Consider the following 17,815-nt stretch of genomic DNA (forward strand, 5'->3'; position numbering starts at 1 on the left):
AAGAGAAACTTAGTAGTAGTGCAAGCAGAGTTGTCTCTCACAACTTTTGCTTTAAACCACTTTTGGTAGCATAAGTAGTTGCAACAATTACATACTTATTCCGATTCTTAGTTGTTTTGATGAAGTCGAGGCCCATTGCTAGAAAGATTCCCAAGGCTCCCTCGAATACAAAGGCATATGTTGTGGTAGGACCATTCTTCCTATACACTGACAAGCATCACATTGAATAGTAAAGGCATAGGCATCTTGAAATAGTGTACTCCACCACAACCTTGCTTGCAAAACCTTTCAAGCTATAAGATCACCTTAAAAATGGCCTCTAGCAAGACCCTTATGAGCCATAGTGAGTACCATAGCTCACTCGTTTTAGGTAAAATCATCAGCGTAACACACCATTAGCACATTGGTGATACAATTGACCACCAATCAAAGTGTATTTCTAGACTTTGACAGCAATTTGCCTATGCTTATCTTTTGTCATTTTCTTAAGAAAAGTACCCTGAGGTAAATATTGTAGCAAAAGTCACCATATTCAGTTTACTGAAATCAATAGCATAGAGATTAGCATCAGAAGCTCGATACTATCTCTTGATTTGGATAATTGTTGTGGAAACAATTTGCTCTTACATGTGGTTTACCAAGCTTGTGAATAATTTTGAAATTAAACTCTTGCATCCATCTCATGAACTTGCCTCGAATGATAGTTTTGTGAACAAGATGTAATAAAGCCTGATGATCCACATAGAAAATGAACTGATTACCCAATAATTAATGATGAAATTTTTGAACATTGTATACCATTCCCAAATTTTCTCTTTCAATTATACTATAATTTCACTCGGTCTTAGTCATCACTCTATTAGCATAGTAACCAAGATAATCCATCTTACCCTCTGGTTGAGCTAAAATAATCCCAATAGCATATCTAGAAGCATCCACATGCACATGAAATATGACATACCATCTTGGTTGTCTGAGAATTTGTGTTTTAGAAGCCTTTTGCTTCAGTTCATGGAAAACTTTGGACAACTTGGGAGTCCATTGGAACTTGATGCCCTTCTTAGTGAGCTCATATAATGCGGTTGCTATTTTAACAAAATTCCAAATAAAATGCTTGTAGAAACGGATGAACCAACAAAAGATAATAGTTGAGTCAAACTGGTTGGTTCAAGCAAAACTCAATAGCTCAGATTTTGCTAGGTTCAAATCTAGCTCCATCCTTACATATGACATGACCAAGCAATAATCCAACTCGGACATGGAAAACACTTTTTGCTAGATTCAAAGAAATACTAACTTGTCTGCACTTATAAAATCCCTTACTCAAATATTCCAAAAATGAGTAGAGATGGATGAATAAGCATAGAAATTATCCAAATGAATGGCAATAAACTCAATCAGATAATCCCTAAAAGTTTCAACCATAAATCTTTGAAAAGTAGACCTTAGTGGCTAACGAACCCTATTCACTGACAAAATCAGTCTTAGTCTAATCTTTTAGTGCAACAAAAGTCTAATTATAGCCACTATAGCCCATCCATGCATGAGTACATCTCATGTTCTATGACTTGATCAACTATACCATCTATGAATGGAGTAGGAAAAGGGTCTCGTCCATTTTGGGGCATTAAACTTCCTGTGATCCACACAAAGTCAAAGTTTTCCCATTTTTCTTAGGTACTACCACTATAGGAAAAAGCTAATCACTTCTATCAATAGAATAGATGAAGCCTTCTTGAATGAGGTTATCCAGCTTGACTTGGACTTGCTTTGCATAATTTTGGTTTATTCTATACCTGTGGTGCCTAATAGGTTTAGCATTAGTGATCAAGGGAATCCTACGTTGGTAAATTTTTGCAGGAATTCCTTTCAAATCTATATAGCTCCATGCAAAAATATCCTTATACTACATTAATATATTATTAACTTTAGTTAAATAATCATCAACCATGTAAGCACTAATGACTATTATTTAGGCTACTGTTTTGATCCTAAATTTAATTCTTGAGTTGGATATCAAAGCAATTTTTCAGATGCCAACCAACTAATTGTGAGTTGAGGGTTAGCAATGTCTCATTCCCCAACCACATCTTTGGTGAAATTACTAGGATACAAATATTGTTGTGTAGCAATATTTTCTTTCCTAATGTTTTGTTTAAGGTTAGCACAGCTATTTGGAATATGTCAAGCTCTCACATTGGTATAATTTGAAGCTCCATAAGTCAAGTTTAAACATCTTGTGGAAACTAATCCTTGACTTATAGATCCTAAGGTCTACAACTTTTGGGCACCATACTTGGATTGGTTGAAATTTGGATTTCTTATCCCCAGTTTTGATTGTCATGATATTAGTTTCCTAGTCATGCAACACCTTGAAACTTTTCAACCAAGATCTTCCTAATAGTATAGGATATGCATTTTCTTCCATGGGAATAACCAACAAACTCACTATATAATGGTTAACACCAATAATAAGAACAACATCAAAAAGCACGCTGTAGATTCTATGGGACTTTCATCGGCAATGCATGCATGTTAGGCTTATTTTGGTAGCGTAGTGTAATCCCTCATGGTCCTTGGTGGAGTGATTATTATCGCATGTATGACTATTATTTCCAAAGAGCATCAATTGGTATTACTTTTGCTAAATCAAAGGACACTATAAGTGTGATCAACTTGCTTAAAAAGTTCCCACTTAATAGTGCTTTTGCATGTTTCTTTAGCGAGTGCTAAAACTATGGAGCAAGTGTTAAAGCTGCCATGAACCTACAATGGCTACATTGTGTTTGAGCTTCCACCTTGTCCTCTTGGATCTGCTATGTTTTTTATGGACCAAAAGTTTGATGATCATGTCTAGATGTTTTAGTCTACAAGCTCGCGGGACTCTTTCAATGGAATGGTTTGAATAAGTGGGTGTATAGGCTACTTAAGGTGTAGCAATTTAAATTTCCCTTATATGGAGCAGACAAGATTATGTAGTGCGATAGAATGGAAAGGAAATTCGAGAAAAACATGTCTAGTGGGGCCAATTGATAGAGAATGTGTTTCCCTAGTTTGCATCCATTATGGTGAGATACATGTTTTTGTTGCAACAACGTAAAGTTTATATTTACTACAACATTCCACATGGTTGTGAGAATAGTATAAGATGTTCTATGCATACGACAGTTTGTGAGCATCTAGTTGATGAGGGGTGTAGTTGGGTTTAAAAAAGCAAGTTGCTGACATGGTATCAGACCGTGCTAGAAAGAATCCTTTTGTGTCTTCGAAAAATATTGAAGTTGTTGTTGCCAAAGATATTGTTATGGACATGTTGATTGTTGGTAAAGAAAAAGCCACAAAAGATCTTGATGAACTTGCTTTTTAGTAGGTTCTTAAGACAATCACACCATTGTCTCAAACACTGAGGATTCAAAGGGAATGCAATAAATTAGACATGGATTAGGAGTGGATTGTGGGAAAAGAAAGGGATGTATATTCCATGTAATCTATACATCCACTTTATATTTATTGATGTTTTGCAATTGAGTGATGAAGTGCACGAGTTTATGCACCAAAGTGCTCTTACAAAGTTTGAATTTTTCCAAGCACTAACTTCTTCTAGAAACCATTCAAGTATTGGACAACCTCTCAGTTGAATTTTTCACATAGGTTCATTTTGGATCCGTGTTATGTATTTAGGATAGGTATGAGGATGCATTAGCTTATTTTTGGAGAGGCTTTCAGAAAACAGTACCATAATTCAGATATATCTATAATATAACTTTGAAAACCTATAGAAACCTTCATAGCTAAATAATCAAAGTCTACGCTTTTAATATTGGGTATACGATTTAAAGACCCTCGCTTTGCAAGTAGATTGATTTCTTTGTATTCAATAAAATCATATGGGCATGTAATTTTATATAAATAAATGAAAGATACCTATATTTAGAACATAAATAACTTGAGGAAAAGTGAATTGATTGTTATATCTAATTAATTTAGATGCTCAAATGATTTTTTGGGTTTGCAATTTGTATTGTTTGTATATGTAGGAAAAATAGTTGCTCAAATTTTTATCCGTGAAGTTTTGGATATTAAAAAATATCATAAGAAAGATCACATCAACCATAATTAAAGTAGTGAAGGCTATATTTATGTATATTTTCAACAAAAAAAAAACTTACCTAGCAATATATCTATAATGTAATTTTTGAGAACATATAGAAGCAATCATAAACTTACCTAGAGATATATCTACAATGTAAATTTTAAGAACATATAGAAGCAATCATAGCTAACTAATCACAATTTGTACTTGTTATATTGGGTATATGTTCTAGAGACTATTGCTTCCATATCTATATGATTTTGTTGTATTTTAAAAAATCATGTGGACATGCCCTTTTCCATAAAGGAAGAGATACTTCTATTCAGAACATAAATAACTTGAGGAGAATAAATTGATTTTGTATTATCTTGATACTCATATGTTTTTGTATTTTGTCTTTAAGACACTATTAAAAATACTATGGGCAAGACATCAACCATAAATACAACAGTGAATGTTACATTTGGAACATAATTAACTAAAACGGCTTGATTTTGTGAAATTTTATGAAATTCTTCACTTGACCCACTACCTGCTTGTCTGGTGCATCTTTTTGTGGTTAGATTTTGTAATTGAGGGAACTCGTATATGTATAATATTTTGATAAAATGAATGAAAGATGGCTATATCCTAAGTATTGGATAGTTTGAGTAGAATCAATTGATTTGTATATAGTGTTTAAGTCTAAATTTATAATCTTTAAGAAACTATTGTTGTTTGTATGTAAGAAATTATTATTTACAATATAAAGCGTAGCACATCAACTGTAAAAGTAATCAGTGCATGCTACGTTATGAACATAAATCATTGCACTAGAATGGGAAAATTAGAAAAAAAGTCATCGCTTAAACCAGCACCTCGCTTGAATATAATTGCTTGAAGAAAGATAATCCTCTTTTATTTGCCTTCAAAGTACTTGTAGTTTCTTCTCCATTTCTCCATCATGTCATCATCTTCATCATGCCTTATCCACCCTATTCAACCTCGCTCCACCAATCTTCGTGCCATTTGACTTTTGATGCGCTTGCATAGTCTGAGCCCTTCACTTTGTCGTTCCTTTCATGAGCCAGTCTTTGCTCTCAATTTGAGTACCTTTGTTTATCCATACTTTGTGTTTATCTTTGTTGGGTGTTTAAGGGTGTTTCCAAGTTGCTACATCATGGAAACCTAGCTAAAAGGTAGGTCCTATGGTGCTAACATACAAACTACCACTACTTGAGTGGATTGAGGAGCTAGATACTACATAGAAGAATCTCTACAAAAGGGTATGGAATGAAGATAAAGACAAATTACAAGGCACAAGTGGGAATGTAGGCCACGCTATAATCCATGGGATGTTGCAGTGGATGGGAAAAAGTGTATACTCATTTGCAACACATTAGAAAAAACATATTGGATGGCAATTACTTGGGCTTCCTTGCAAAGATATCAAACTGGATCCTTGTGGATTGGTTCCAATGGCCTGACCCATTGAAGAGCATTGGATGAAAAGAGGACCTTCGTGAAAGCACCCTACTTGCATTGGAGAAAATTTGAAGAAGAGCAAGTAGTTGAAAAATAATCCAACATTTTGTGTGTGTTTTGGGAGTTAAAATATGGTTCTAGATTCAGAAGCATGTCCAAAGCTAAGAACTAGGGATTGAATGTAATGGTCACATTTGTAGTCCCAAAAATTTGCACTTCCAACTCCCATCTACTTGATGATCCTACTAGAGATAAAATTAACAATCTAAATCCAAATTGTGAATCCAAATCCAAGGACCTAATTTAGAGGGGTTCTTTCAAGTGTGGATCCATCCATCAATCCATTTTGAGCAACAAAGGAAAGCCTACCCACAAAGTCATGCAATTTATTTATTGTGAAGATCGACTTTGCTACCAAGAACCTAGAGGACAACCCTCAAGAAGTCTTCATGAGAAAAGGCGAACCATCATTGATGTAGAGTAGAGATTCAATTGCCATGCCAAACTACATCAAGAGATCCACAATCTATAGCTAGCCCTTCCCATCTAGAAGATAAACTTCCACAATTTCTTCTAATCATGAGAAGGAAGATCATAAAGATATAGGGGGCTCATGTTCATCTCCACCCCCTACTCTCCCCTCCCAAACTAGCCTTCTCGCTTTAGTTTCACCCATTAGCATGTTCATGTCAAGGATTCAAATGCTCTCTCTCTCTCTCTCTCTCTCTCTCTCTCTCTCTCTCTCTCTCTCTCTCTCTCTCTCTCTCTCTCTCTCTCTTTCTCTCTCTCTCTCCCTCAACCTCCTAAACTAGTTTCTTGCTTACTCTTGCAGCTATTGGCATGTTGAGTCGTGCTTTTTGAAACTTTTAATGTGCGTTCCTTCCTAAACTAATTGTCTCACTGTATTTCTCCATTTTCATCCATTATCTTTCTTCGAAATTCTAGATGTTCAAGCTCTTAATTGGATGTCTTCTATAACTTTCCAATGCCGTAATGGAAAATCACGACTGTGCATCCTTATACAAAATGCTGTGTTGATCCAAATATCAAGGACCAAAGTATAAACATGAGCACTTTGCTTTGCCAACTGATTTCTTTGATCTTTCAGATGCTTCAGTTTTGGATTGAATTGTCTTTAATAGGTCGAGAAGGAGCTAGTGGTGGTGTAGGTGGTGAGGAAAATCAAAACACCACAAAAATCCAAGTGTTTCTTAATGTTGCCTTAGCTATTTTCCATAAATACTTATAATGTTCATTTTGGCCATATGGCCTCGATATTCCTTGCTCACTCAAGGCTTCATCTTCCAATTTGATGGAAGTTCCAAGGGAAATTCATCACCATTTTTCTTCAACAAAACTCCAGGGAACACAACTTATTCTAATGGTTCTCTATTTGTGATCATTATTTTTATATTTCCAAGTTCACTTTTTTAAATAATATTTTTCTTTGATAAGCTAAATGAAAACCAATGCATGCATGCACGCGTACATTCATGTGCACACACACGTGTGCATGTGATCTTGCATGCACCTCACATGCACACATACACACAGGCATGCACACATGCACAGACATGTGTGTGCGCATACACACACATGCATGCTTGTATAAATCCATGCATGCTCACATAGTCCTAGATCCAAAACCCACCACTCCTCCATTATGCTTGACATCATACCAAACTATCCCATCCAACTTCTTTAGTAGACTTGCTAGCTAGCTCCTTTACTCTTCTCCAAATCCTACCTTCTACTTTCCAACAACCTTTAAACTGTGATGTCCAATTTGTGCACCACTCGCTCTCTTACCAACCTTATGCAAACTATGTAAAGACATTAAGGAGTAATATAATATTTATGCAAAGCAAGATTTGATATTTGCTCAAAAATCATTGAGCAAGTGCTCATCTTCCTTGAAAAAGGTTTTCTCAAGTGCATACAACACATAGGCAATCGGTTTAGTATCCTACTAATAATAAGAAATAAAGCATCTACTATATGGAATTCCTAGATCAATTAAAGAAATTAATACAATATCTATGCAAGCAAGAGTTGATATTTGCTCGAATATCATTGAGCAAGTGCTCATCTTCCTTGAAGAAGGTTTTCTCAAGTGCTACAATGCATAGTCAATTGGTTTAGTATCCTACTAGTAATAAGAAATAAAGCATATACTATATGAAATACCTACATCAACTAAAGGCCTTTGCAAGTCCTAAAGGTATCAAATGATGCGGCAGTACATGCCATACAAGGGGAGTGATGAGATGAGTATCTATTATATATATACATATATGCATACTTGTGTAGGTTGTAACCACATGTGATGCATGAATTTTTTTCTTTTCTTGTGTTGTGTTTGGTAGCCCATCAAACAACAACAAGATGGGCCAATCCAAGCATGAGCATCTTGTCATATTATCATAGATACATGAACTATGTGATACCATTTAAGACCTATTTAATATTCCAAGCCTTGGTTGTAAAGAGATGCAAAGACAAGTATTTTTACTACTACTACAAAAGACACATTAACTTTAATATCACCCAACAAGATTTGACCTCACTTAATAAGCATTGAGTGAATAAGACATTTCATATCTCTACATGGAGATAGATGCAGGCATCTCTCTCAAGTCAATGCATCTTCTATGAGGCACGTGAATCCTCATTCTATATTACATATGCAATAAAGTTTATGCAAGAAAGGGATACTCTGAGTGCCACCACATTAAATGAATTCATGTTATATGCCCACAATGGTCTAAAAGGAGATGTCTAAAGGAGAAGCAATTTTTCTAGCCAAATGAAACCTCAATAGACAACCCTATTGTCTTAAAATGAAGGAGATTTGAAGAGGTTGAAGTTGAAGGATCATAAAAGCAGATGGCTATTAATATATAAGACCACTCAATCACATGAGCTTATAATCATTTAGTCAAATCCATCCCAAATACATACTTCAAAATTCCACAACTCAATAGCAAGACTAGTAGTCCATGATGTGCCATGTTAATACCCCTAAGGACACAATGATCTTTGTGATGTCATTGTGATAGAAAAAATGAGTTGTTTCAAAAACACATGATATACAAAGTTCATACTAGTACAACAAAAAGATAAAAGTTTAGTGCACATAAATTATCCCATCTACCTAATTCTATGATAGATATTAGGTTGCTTATTGACTCTAAGGAGTCTAAGAAAGTGGAATACACATATCATTTCTACATTATTGATGACTCCCATCTTCCTCATTCTATGATAGATACTAGGTTGCTTATTGACTCTAAGGAGTCTAAGAAAGTGGAATAGACACATCATTTCTACATGATTGATGATAATGAACATGACACAATATTTTTCCACCATGCTTAAAATTATTGCACTTGGATTGGTTGACCAAGATGATCCCAATAAAACAACATGGGTGTGCTACATGGTGCTTCCTCTAAATTTAAATCAATCAATGGATTCTTCTTTTGTTTCGTGGTCTAAACATGATGTGGAATTTCTTTGGGTCCATCATGGCAAGGGGAAACATGATGGATGTGCTACCATGTTAAGTGTGCTCTTTATCTATATCAATTAACATGCCCTTAAGATAAGATACAAATTGCTTATGATGCAATACTAGGGCTTGTGGCTATGTCTATTCATATACAATGAATAGAGCCTCAATATTAGTCTAGCTCTCTCCCTTATGCAACCTTGCACTTGTCCTCTCAGGTGTCATTTGTGCACTTTTGTAAGGGAAAGATCTAATGCACATCAACCATGCAATCCTGGATGCTAAGTGTTATTGAAACCAATCGAAAGTATTTAGCCATACAAGGAAGCCATGTGAGAAGAAAAGGGTCACTTCCTTTCCCATTAACTTCTCTTTTATCATCTCTCCCTTGTCACTTTCTCCACCTTCTTCTTGTTCCATGTAACCTCTCTCTACATGTATAGCATAGAAAACATAAGAATCCACAACGGGAATTAAAGATGCTTTATTTCAAGATAGCCATGCACAAATATTTAGTCAAGGACTTCAAAAAAAACCATATTCCACCTTCAGTTGCCACAGTAGGTCCCTCTTTTATTGCCAATGTTTTTTGCCCCTCTTATTACTTGCTAACAGTTCTCCTCCTTTGCAAGACTTTTGAGTGCCATGATTTCAAAAGCATTGAAAATGTGTGTAAACATCATTGAGAGGAGAATATGGAGGGAGAAATAGTTGCAAAAAGAAGGTGCAAGAAGGGTTTGCAAAAGTAGTATGGTTGGCTATCTCCCCTCTGTCTCAAAAGTAGTATGGTTGTCTATCTCAAAACACCCAAACACCCGTTGGAGTATTCAATGATAGGCCAGAGGGACAAACACCTGAGAATATAGTTGCAAGGAGAAGCTTTGAGTAATTTGGTTGTCTATCTTGAAACATCCAACTAAACACTTGTTGGAGTATCCTTTGATGGGCCAAAGGGACAAACACTAAGAATACAATTTCAATGAGACTAAAAAATTGGGAAATTAGGGGAAATAACCTTTTTCTTATGATGTGCAAAATTGCATAGGGCATCAAGGGCAATATCAATCCTTTTGATGCTGTATTTTCCCACCTTGATGTCACACTTTTCTAGAGCCCCTCATTGGTGCGACATTTCTTTATCATCCTCTCTAGAGCCCTCTCTCATCGCTGTGACAATTCTTTAATCGTCTTCTCTCATTTTCCTTTTGACATTATGGTAGGCACCAGGGGCAAAACTCCAGTTTTAATGCTCGTCCAAGTGAAAAACATCCAAATATTTCCCCTAAGGGCCAATCCCCATACACCTAAAGAGCATGGGTCCCTGGCTCTAGATCTTAGGGTGTGGAAAATGGGGCATTCGATTAGCACTTGTTAGACTAAGGCCCCATGCCATGGGGGAATTCTCTCATTAGTTCGATGATTCTCAGCTATCATCTAGCTGCAACTTGCTGTAGAGGGTGAAAGAATTGCAAAATGTATGCAGTCTAGCTTGAAGACCTCGAGCCCACATGAGTGATAGGCGTTAGACGGGTTTTTTTAGTTCGAAACTCTTGGAGTCAAGGGATGCCCATGGAGGACTGGCTGTTGACCTTTGGTGTACTAGCTCCACGATTATCGAGGCCGATTATTGGTGAGTGGATGCATGGGAATTGAAATCGCATGGACATCGTCATACACGTGCCAATAACCCCAGTTTTGAATATTGGCCTATCCTGATGGGCTTTGATGCAACCTAGTTATTTGCTCTCAAAGCCCACAAAGGCCTTGGATTGGTGTTACTGCACTTGATCAGCTCTTGGAGGAGGGGTGCTAGACACCCTTCCTCTAGGCCGACAACTCTTGTACGAATGGGTTTTTTCATTGGCGGGGACACCGTCCGCCCGCAAAATTGGACAGACGAAGGTGATGGCATTCCAATTTCCAAGACCAAAAAATTTTGCAAGCGCAGGTGCGGGCGTGGCTCAGGCGCCATGTCAATTTTTTGGACCTCTCGTCCGGAAGAGTGTGAAGAGGCTCCTTAGCGGGCGCGCATTTTCATTGGCGGGGACACGGTCCGCCCACAACAACTGGGCAGACGTGTCTGAAACCAGCCTTAGGGCCTTAGCACATGGATGGGGCTAGCATGGGTTTAGGATGGGAATATTTTTGTCATCATTACTCCCATCCTACACCAAGTGCTCTAGGATGGATTTAAAATGGGAGTAGCCACTTTTTCTCGCATCTCCCATCCTGGACCATGGCCTCTAGACCCTGGCAGCCAAAATGGGTTCCCCTTTTTTAGGGATTCAAAAACATGGAAGGATGACATGTGTCCTTGTCCCCACAAGGTCCCCACCTCTTAAACACATGAAATGATGCCATGTGTGCTCTTCCTCCTAAACCCATACCTAGTTCTTTTTTTGTTAGCACATGGTGGGATGGGAATAGGATAGAAATATGCATGGCACCACTTGGAACCATCCTAAGCTCGTTACTAAGGTGATGGCATTCCAAGACCCTTGGTTGAGGGTTTTTGAAATCTCTCTCTAAGTCTTTTGGTTTCACGGGAGCCCAACTGCAGCTATGGAGGTGTATTGGCAGCTGGCTTCGGTAGATGCTGCAGTTCGGGAAGCTGCATCATTGGCATTGATTCGAGACCTGCAAGCCCAGCACCAGGCATTCGAGCAGGACTTGCAGACAGATCGAGATCCTGCCGAAGAAGTTCTCTTAGGAGCTGCAAAACATGAGGAGGGTCTTCAGAATTGTGCTCCCGCTGTTCAGTACGCACTTCGGCGCCTCGTGCGAGGTGTATCTTCTTCTCGGGAGGTTGGGTTTCGCCCCCATGATTCCTATTTTGCATTCGCGCACTGCACTTACGTACAAACAGAAACCTTTACGTAATGAAGGCCGAGCTTTTCTACCATGGCGGCCAACGCAATGTACGTTCCCAATCTAGCTGTTTTGGCCCATGGCTCGCCTTACTTTAAAAGGAGGCTAGCGCAATCCTAGAGTTTAGATGTCCGTGGATTATTACAATCACACGTTAAGCTTTTGCTCTAATAATAAGCAACGAGAAGGCAAGTCAAGCGATCGCTATGTTGACTCCATCGGTCAATCAGCCATTATCTCATGTTCTGTGTACATAATCGATTTAAGTTTACTTGTTGTGCCTGAGCGAGGAAGTGAGAATCAGCGTCAATAGACTGATCCTTATTGCCAACTGTTCCCCAGTTCGCCTCTGAAGTACGTAACAAGTTTTAGGTGCTCGTCTGTGTCCAAATCTACTGATTCCAACCATAAAATAATCACCTGTATGTGTCTAAGAATGAATGATCGCCCACATGATGCAAGCTTCTTTTGGGCGTTGACAAGGATGTTCAGGGTTTTCTAGAATATTTAAGCCATAAATGAGATGATGGAATTCCAGATGAAAAAAGAGCAGGGCCTCTAAAGCACTTTTCCTCTCAATTGAACAGCATTAGCCTATCTGAAACAGTGTCGGCCAGGTATAGCCTTAGGAACAGGTAAGAGGTAGCAAATGATTTGTGTATTATTTAAGGAGACTGGGCTAGTTTTATATCAGGATTTTCAACAGGAACAAAGGGATGTGGAAGCTTACATGGATGAGGAAAGTCCCAGGTATCACGCAGCTAACTGTTAGGAAAACCTAGACCTTTGGCCAGTTTCTTTACAGAGCGGAAATACTAACTGAGCAATGGAAGAATCTTAAGAGAAGAGAAGGGAATGCTTTAATTCAAAGACTTCAACTTTGTGTCCACAAAACAAAACTCGAAAGCACCAAATCAGGAGATAGACAACAGCAGAGCAGTCACAAAAAATGTATTGCACAAAATCTGAGCCAAACACTCTTTACAAAGCTTCACGAGAGATCCCAAAACATACAGCAATCCACTGCCCATGGTGAGCTCAAACACTGCTCCTACTTCTGTCATTGCACTCCTCAGGTTGCATGCTCTTCAGTGACCATCCATAGTGCGAGCCCCTTGGACAGTACCCTCCTGCATACATGTGCTCTCCGAGGTGTGCCCATGTTAAACATGCCAAGGGCCACACCAAGCCAGTAGCCAACTAGTTAGTAGCATGCTTTAAGTGTCAAGGACCTCACTTCCTCAAGGATTGCCCCTACAAGGATGGCCAACCCCTGCCCGTAACAACTGCTCCCAACACAACTGCTCCATTTTGACTCAGGCTGTGGGGTGGATCATCTCTTCAAGGACCGTCCAATGAGGAGGGCCCAAGAATGGCCATGGAACCTTAAACCAGTATTAACTTGCTTGAGAGAGGCGAAGTGTTCTTGGTATCTCTGAATGTGATCACTAGGGACCAGACCCAGGCTATGAGTAAGGAAATCTAGAAATAGGCCAAGAAAGATAAAGTGGCCAACCACAGCCCGATTTAAAGATAAGGGCTGCACGGGGGCGGTTCAAGTAGGGAAGGGATCAGACAAAATTATTATCCAGAGCGGGTCCGATGAGGACACAGCTACAGTATCCACTTCCACATCTTCAGGACACACCCTGTCGGTTCCAGATCCTACCAACCCTTGGCCTAATGGAAAGGGTAATGCAAGAAGGGTACCATCGCACAAGCAGAACTTAAACTCTGAGCCTTTTATAGTTTCCCAGACTAGCTGATCCAGTCTGTAGGGTTAGCCAACCAGACACAGACTGGGCTGACCCAGTTTGTGGGCGATGCGTCTAGACCAAGCCTATGTACGGCTACTCCCTGTTTTGCCGACCTGTTCAAGACTGCCAGGCCTAATATACTGCCAACCTGCAAGCTTCGTTGCTCCCTTTTCCGTGCACAGGTTGCTGGCTCCTGCTCCAGCCACCAGGATAATCTGCCAGCCTGTACACTGCTGCTGTCGACCACCTCTGTGTGCTGCATCAGCCAGCCTGTTTGTAGGCCTTCTGTGCTTCCATTTGGCAGGCCTTTGTGGCTGCTTTTGTGCTCCAGCTTGTACCATAGTCCCATGGCTGGTTGCATACAGCCATACAGCAGGCTCTAGTACAGCACCTCTGTCAGGACTCAGCCCTAAATCCAGGACTATGTGACAGCCTACTGTGCTGTCCACGTGCTTGCCTTGTGGATGATCCCCTCCACCTAGATCTGCCCATGTGGCATCCAAACCTGATGCACACACAGCAGAGTCTTATGCCCACCGTTCCTATATTGTTACCATTTCTTGTGCTCTTCTCATATGGGGAGGTGGGACAATGGACCCTAATTTTCAACACTCCCTAGTATAAACCCTTGGGATTTTAAGGAGACTTGGAGAGCAAGACAAGCAGATGCCGTTTAGCTTGCAAAGAAGTCATCTTTTTGTCTTCACAAATATCAGATGCGGCGCAGGTATCCTGTGCAAATGTTTTGCTCTAATAGTAAGTGTACACTCACTCAAATAGGTGGGTTGTCAACCCCGCTTGGTACCTGCAATAGTAAACTAAAGTGCACAACCATGGCACCCATTAAAGGTTAGTGCCTTGCATGCAAATAATGATCTGTAGCCTAATCCTAGTCACTGTGGGCGTCCCCACCAAGCAAACATGTGAACAAAACATAGAACACAATTCTTGGTTGATCGAGGTCAACCCTCTTGGTCATAATTAAGGGGCTTGACCATCAGTCAGAGTGCCTTAATTATGGTCAAGTCTCTCCAACTAAAGTTGGCGCACCTTGGTTAACGAGGTTAACCCTCTTGGTGAGAGCCAAGTCTTGTTGACCGAAGTCAATACTCTCTAACTGAAGGCCGACCCACCTTGGCTGGTCGGCCTCTGTAGCAGGGGGTCGTCCCCCTTTCTAACTTAGCCGACTAGGGGGAGGTGTGAGAATTGCAGCGGAAATGAATGGAAGAGACAGAGAGTGAGCACGCCTCACACACACACCACACTGAGAAGGAGAGAGGCACGAGAGAGCTGCAAGTGATCTGTGGAGAAAACTCCACTACACTTGGGGGAAAACCTTTGAACAAACAGGCTGCTCGAGAGCTCAACCGGACAGCTCAACAACCACGAGAACTGGAGCACAAGGGAGTGGATGAACTGCTCCACAACCCTGCTCCTGAAGTGCAACACTGGGCTGGCTCTGCTCCTCTGCCTGACACTGGAAGGAACTGCTGAAAACACGTGGGGAGGGCCTACAAAATAGCCCCCCAGCCTCCTAGTCGGCCAGCAAGGGGCAGGGCTGACCAGCCTGCCTATATGGGCCGACCCACAGCCCTAGGGGGCCGACTCCACTTCCCTACAAGTGGGGCTCCTCAAGGCCCTATATCAGGGCTGAGCCCCTGCCACAAACAGGCCGACTTGAGGGCCAGCAGTCCCCAGGTGGCCGACCATATGCTGCTCAAAACAGGCCTCCACACTGCCTCCATGGTGCGCCATGGAGAACACCTCCAGCCGCTGCTCACACAGCACGCAATCGGGTCTATGAGGTGCCTTGATCAGCAGGAATCTGACCCGCAATCCTAGGCACCTTCAAGGCTTCATGCCCCGCCTACACAGCCCTAAACTACCCTCACAGGGGGGCGGGCACACCCACAACACAAGCCGGGCGGGCACACCCGCAAGCAAGGCCCTCTCTCTCTAGGTGACATCAGGAGATGTCAACTTCTAACAGGAGGCTGCCTATGTATAGGCCCGCCATCTGTCCTTGTTTGTATCACCAGCTGGAGCAGTCCTTCCAGCCCATAGTGCACTTGCTGGAGCAGCATAGCCAGCCCAGTTGTGCGAGTTCTGGAGCAGGGTTGTGGAGCAGTTCTTCCACCTTGTGTGCCTCCAGTGGTTGATGTTATTGAGCTGTCATTTGGAGCTCTTGAGCAGCTTGTTGTGCAGAGGTTTTCCCCCCAGTTGTAGTGGGGCTTTGCCAGAGATCACTTACAGTTTATAGTGAAATATTGACAAAGATCAAAGCAAGCTTGCCCAACATTGAATGGGTGAATGATGATGAGCAGGATGATGCCGACTCCAGGCCAGCTTCTATTTTGCACTATAGAGGTCATGCAATCCTTACACTGAAGTCAAAAGATATGCGGATCAAGCTTCTTTGACAATCTTACAAGCTGAAGGGCACCAAAGTATGGATAGTAGAGTAGCTTACACAAGCTCAACTCAAGATTAAGGCAATTGAATTAGCTGAAGTCAGGGCTGCTAGAAAGGATGGAAAATGGGCAGTTTACCGTGAAGGCGTAGCACTAATCAGAGAGTTTAAATCAAAGCCAAAAGACTCTCAGTCTTAAACTGATGTATGGATGTTTACTCTTCCATAATATCATGTAGGTACTCTAAAATAATATGGGTTTCTTTTTGCACTCCTTGGGAGCTGCCATGTGCCCTCCCTAAAGAAGATGTACTAGAGGGTTTCTTGTTGTTGTCATGACAAGAGAATTGATTATTTAGTTAATTAATAGTCATTAGTGAAGGGATGATCGCAAAAGAGAGAGAGAGAGTGCAGGTAGGAAAGAGTCGCACGATAGTTCAGCCGTCACGTCAAACTTAGATAATGAAAAAATCTAAGTACAAGGTACTTGTACCTAGACCTAGGACTAAGTGTCCTAGGTGTCACATAGGACTAAGTGTCCTATGTGGCCTAAAAGGCACTAACACTACAAGTGCCTACACTTATGCCTACAAGGCACATACCATGGCCTATAGGGCATCACTAGAACCACCAGAAGATGGCCTACAAACCCCCCTCCATGGGATGGGCTGAAGTACTCTGGAAACGTCTCAGAATACCTGGTATTTTCTGGTCATGGTGGCACATGTTCATCCAAAAGGATATAGCCACCTATGAATGTACAAGGGATGTCAGATCATGTAACAAAGGGAACCAAGTGTATAGCGTGTCAGAAGACTTCGAACTTGGGACGAGGAAGTGCCTTTGTAAACATATCTGCTATGTTGTCCTCTGTGGGAAGATAGGACAACTCTATGTCTCTTGCTGACAACCGCTCCCGAACAGAATGATGGTGAACTTCAATATGCTTGGTACACGCATGAAACACTGGGTTACGCGCAATGGCCAAAGCACTCTGGCTGTCAGTGTAGACAATAGTGGAGGATCTCTGGCAAATACCAAGATCTGTAAGTAACTGTCAAAGCCAAACACACTCTACTGTAGCGGTGAAAGCTGCCCTGTACTCAGCCTCACAGCTAGACGTGGCAACTGTTGGTTGCTTCTTGCTGAGCCAAGAGATACATGAATTGCCAAGCAAAAAACAATTGCCAGTATGTGACACTCTGGTGTCGGAACATCCTGCCCAGTCACTATCCGTGTAAGTATGCATGGTAAGTGAACCCTGATCACCATAGAAGAGGGCTAAATCCTGAGTGCCTCTGAGATATCTGAAGACTCTCTTCACTGCCTGCCAATCCTGTGAACTGGGCATGTGCATGAATCTGCTGAGCTGAGATACTGCATACTGCAAATCAGGTCTTGTGTGACATAAATAAATAAGGCATCCAACAGCCTGCTGATAAAGAGTGATATCACATGGTGGGCTCCCATCATGAGCTGAGAATTTGAAGCCAGGGTCCACTGGAGTAGAGATTGGCTTGCAATCCTCAAACTGAAAACGATCAAGGAGCTGTCCAATATACTTGGACTGAGACATCATGATACCCCCCTCAACGTGAGCAAACTGAATGCCCAAATAATAGTGGAGCTGTCCCATGTCTGACATGTCAAAAACCTGCTGTGAATCAGTCTTGAAAGCTGCAATTTGCTGAGTATCTGGGCCCGTGATGAGC

General features: G+C 40.9%; 1 protein-coding gene across 1 annotated transcript in view; it reads left to right on the forward strand.

Annotated features, from left to right (window-relative positions):
- Positions 1–11,535: 11,535 nt before the first annotated feature.
- LOC147894924 (DNA polymerase V family) overlaps positions 11,536–17,815 on the forward strand; it is an 86,666-nt gene continuing 80,386 nt past the window's right edge. The window contains 1 exon segment of the mRNA XM_087383582.1: positions 11,536–11,873. Coding sequence (XP_087239708.1) covers positions 11,631–11,873 — 243 coding nt within the window. The 5' untranslated portion in view covers positions 11,536–11,630.

The sequence above is a fragment of the Dipteris shenzhenensis genome, chromosome 13, assembly GCF_047967505.1.
Source record: "Dipteris shenzhenensis isolate YYH24624 ecotype China chromosome 13, Dip_SZ_1.0, whole genome shotgun sequence".
NCBI lineage: Eukaryota > Viridiplantae > Streptophyta > Polypodiopsida > Gleicheniales > Dipteridaceae > Dipteris > Dipteris shenzhenensis.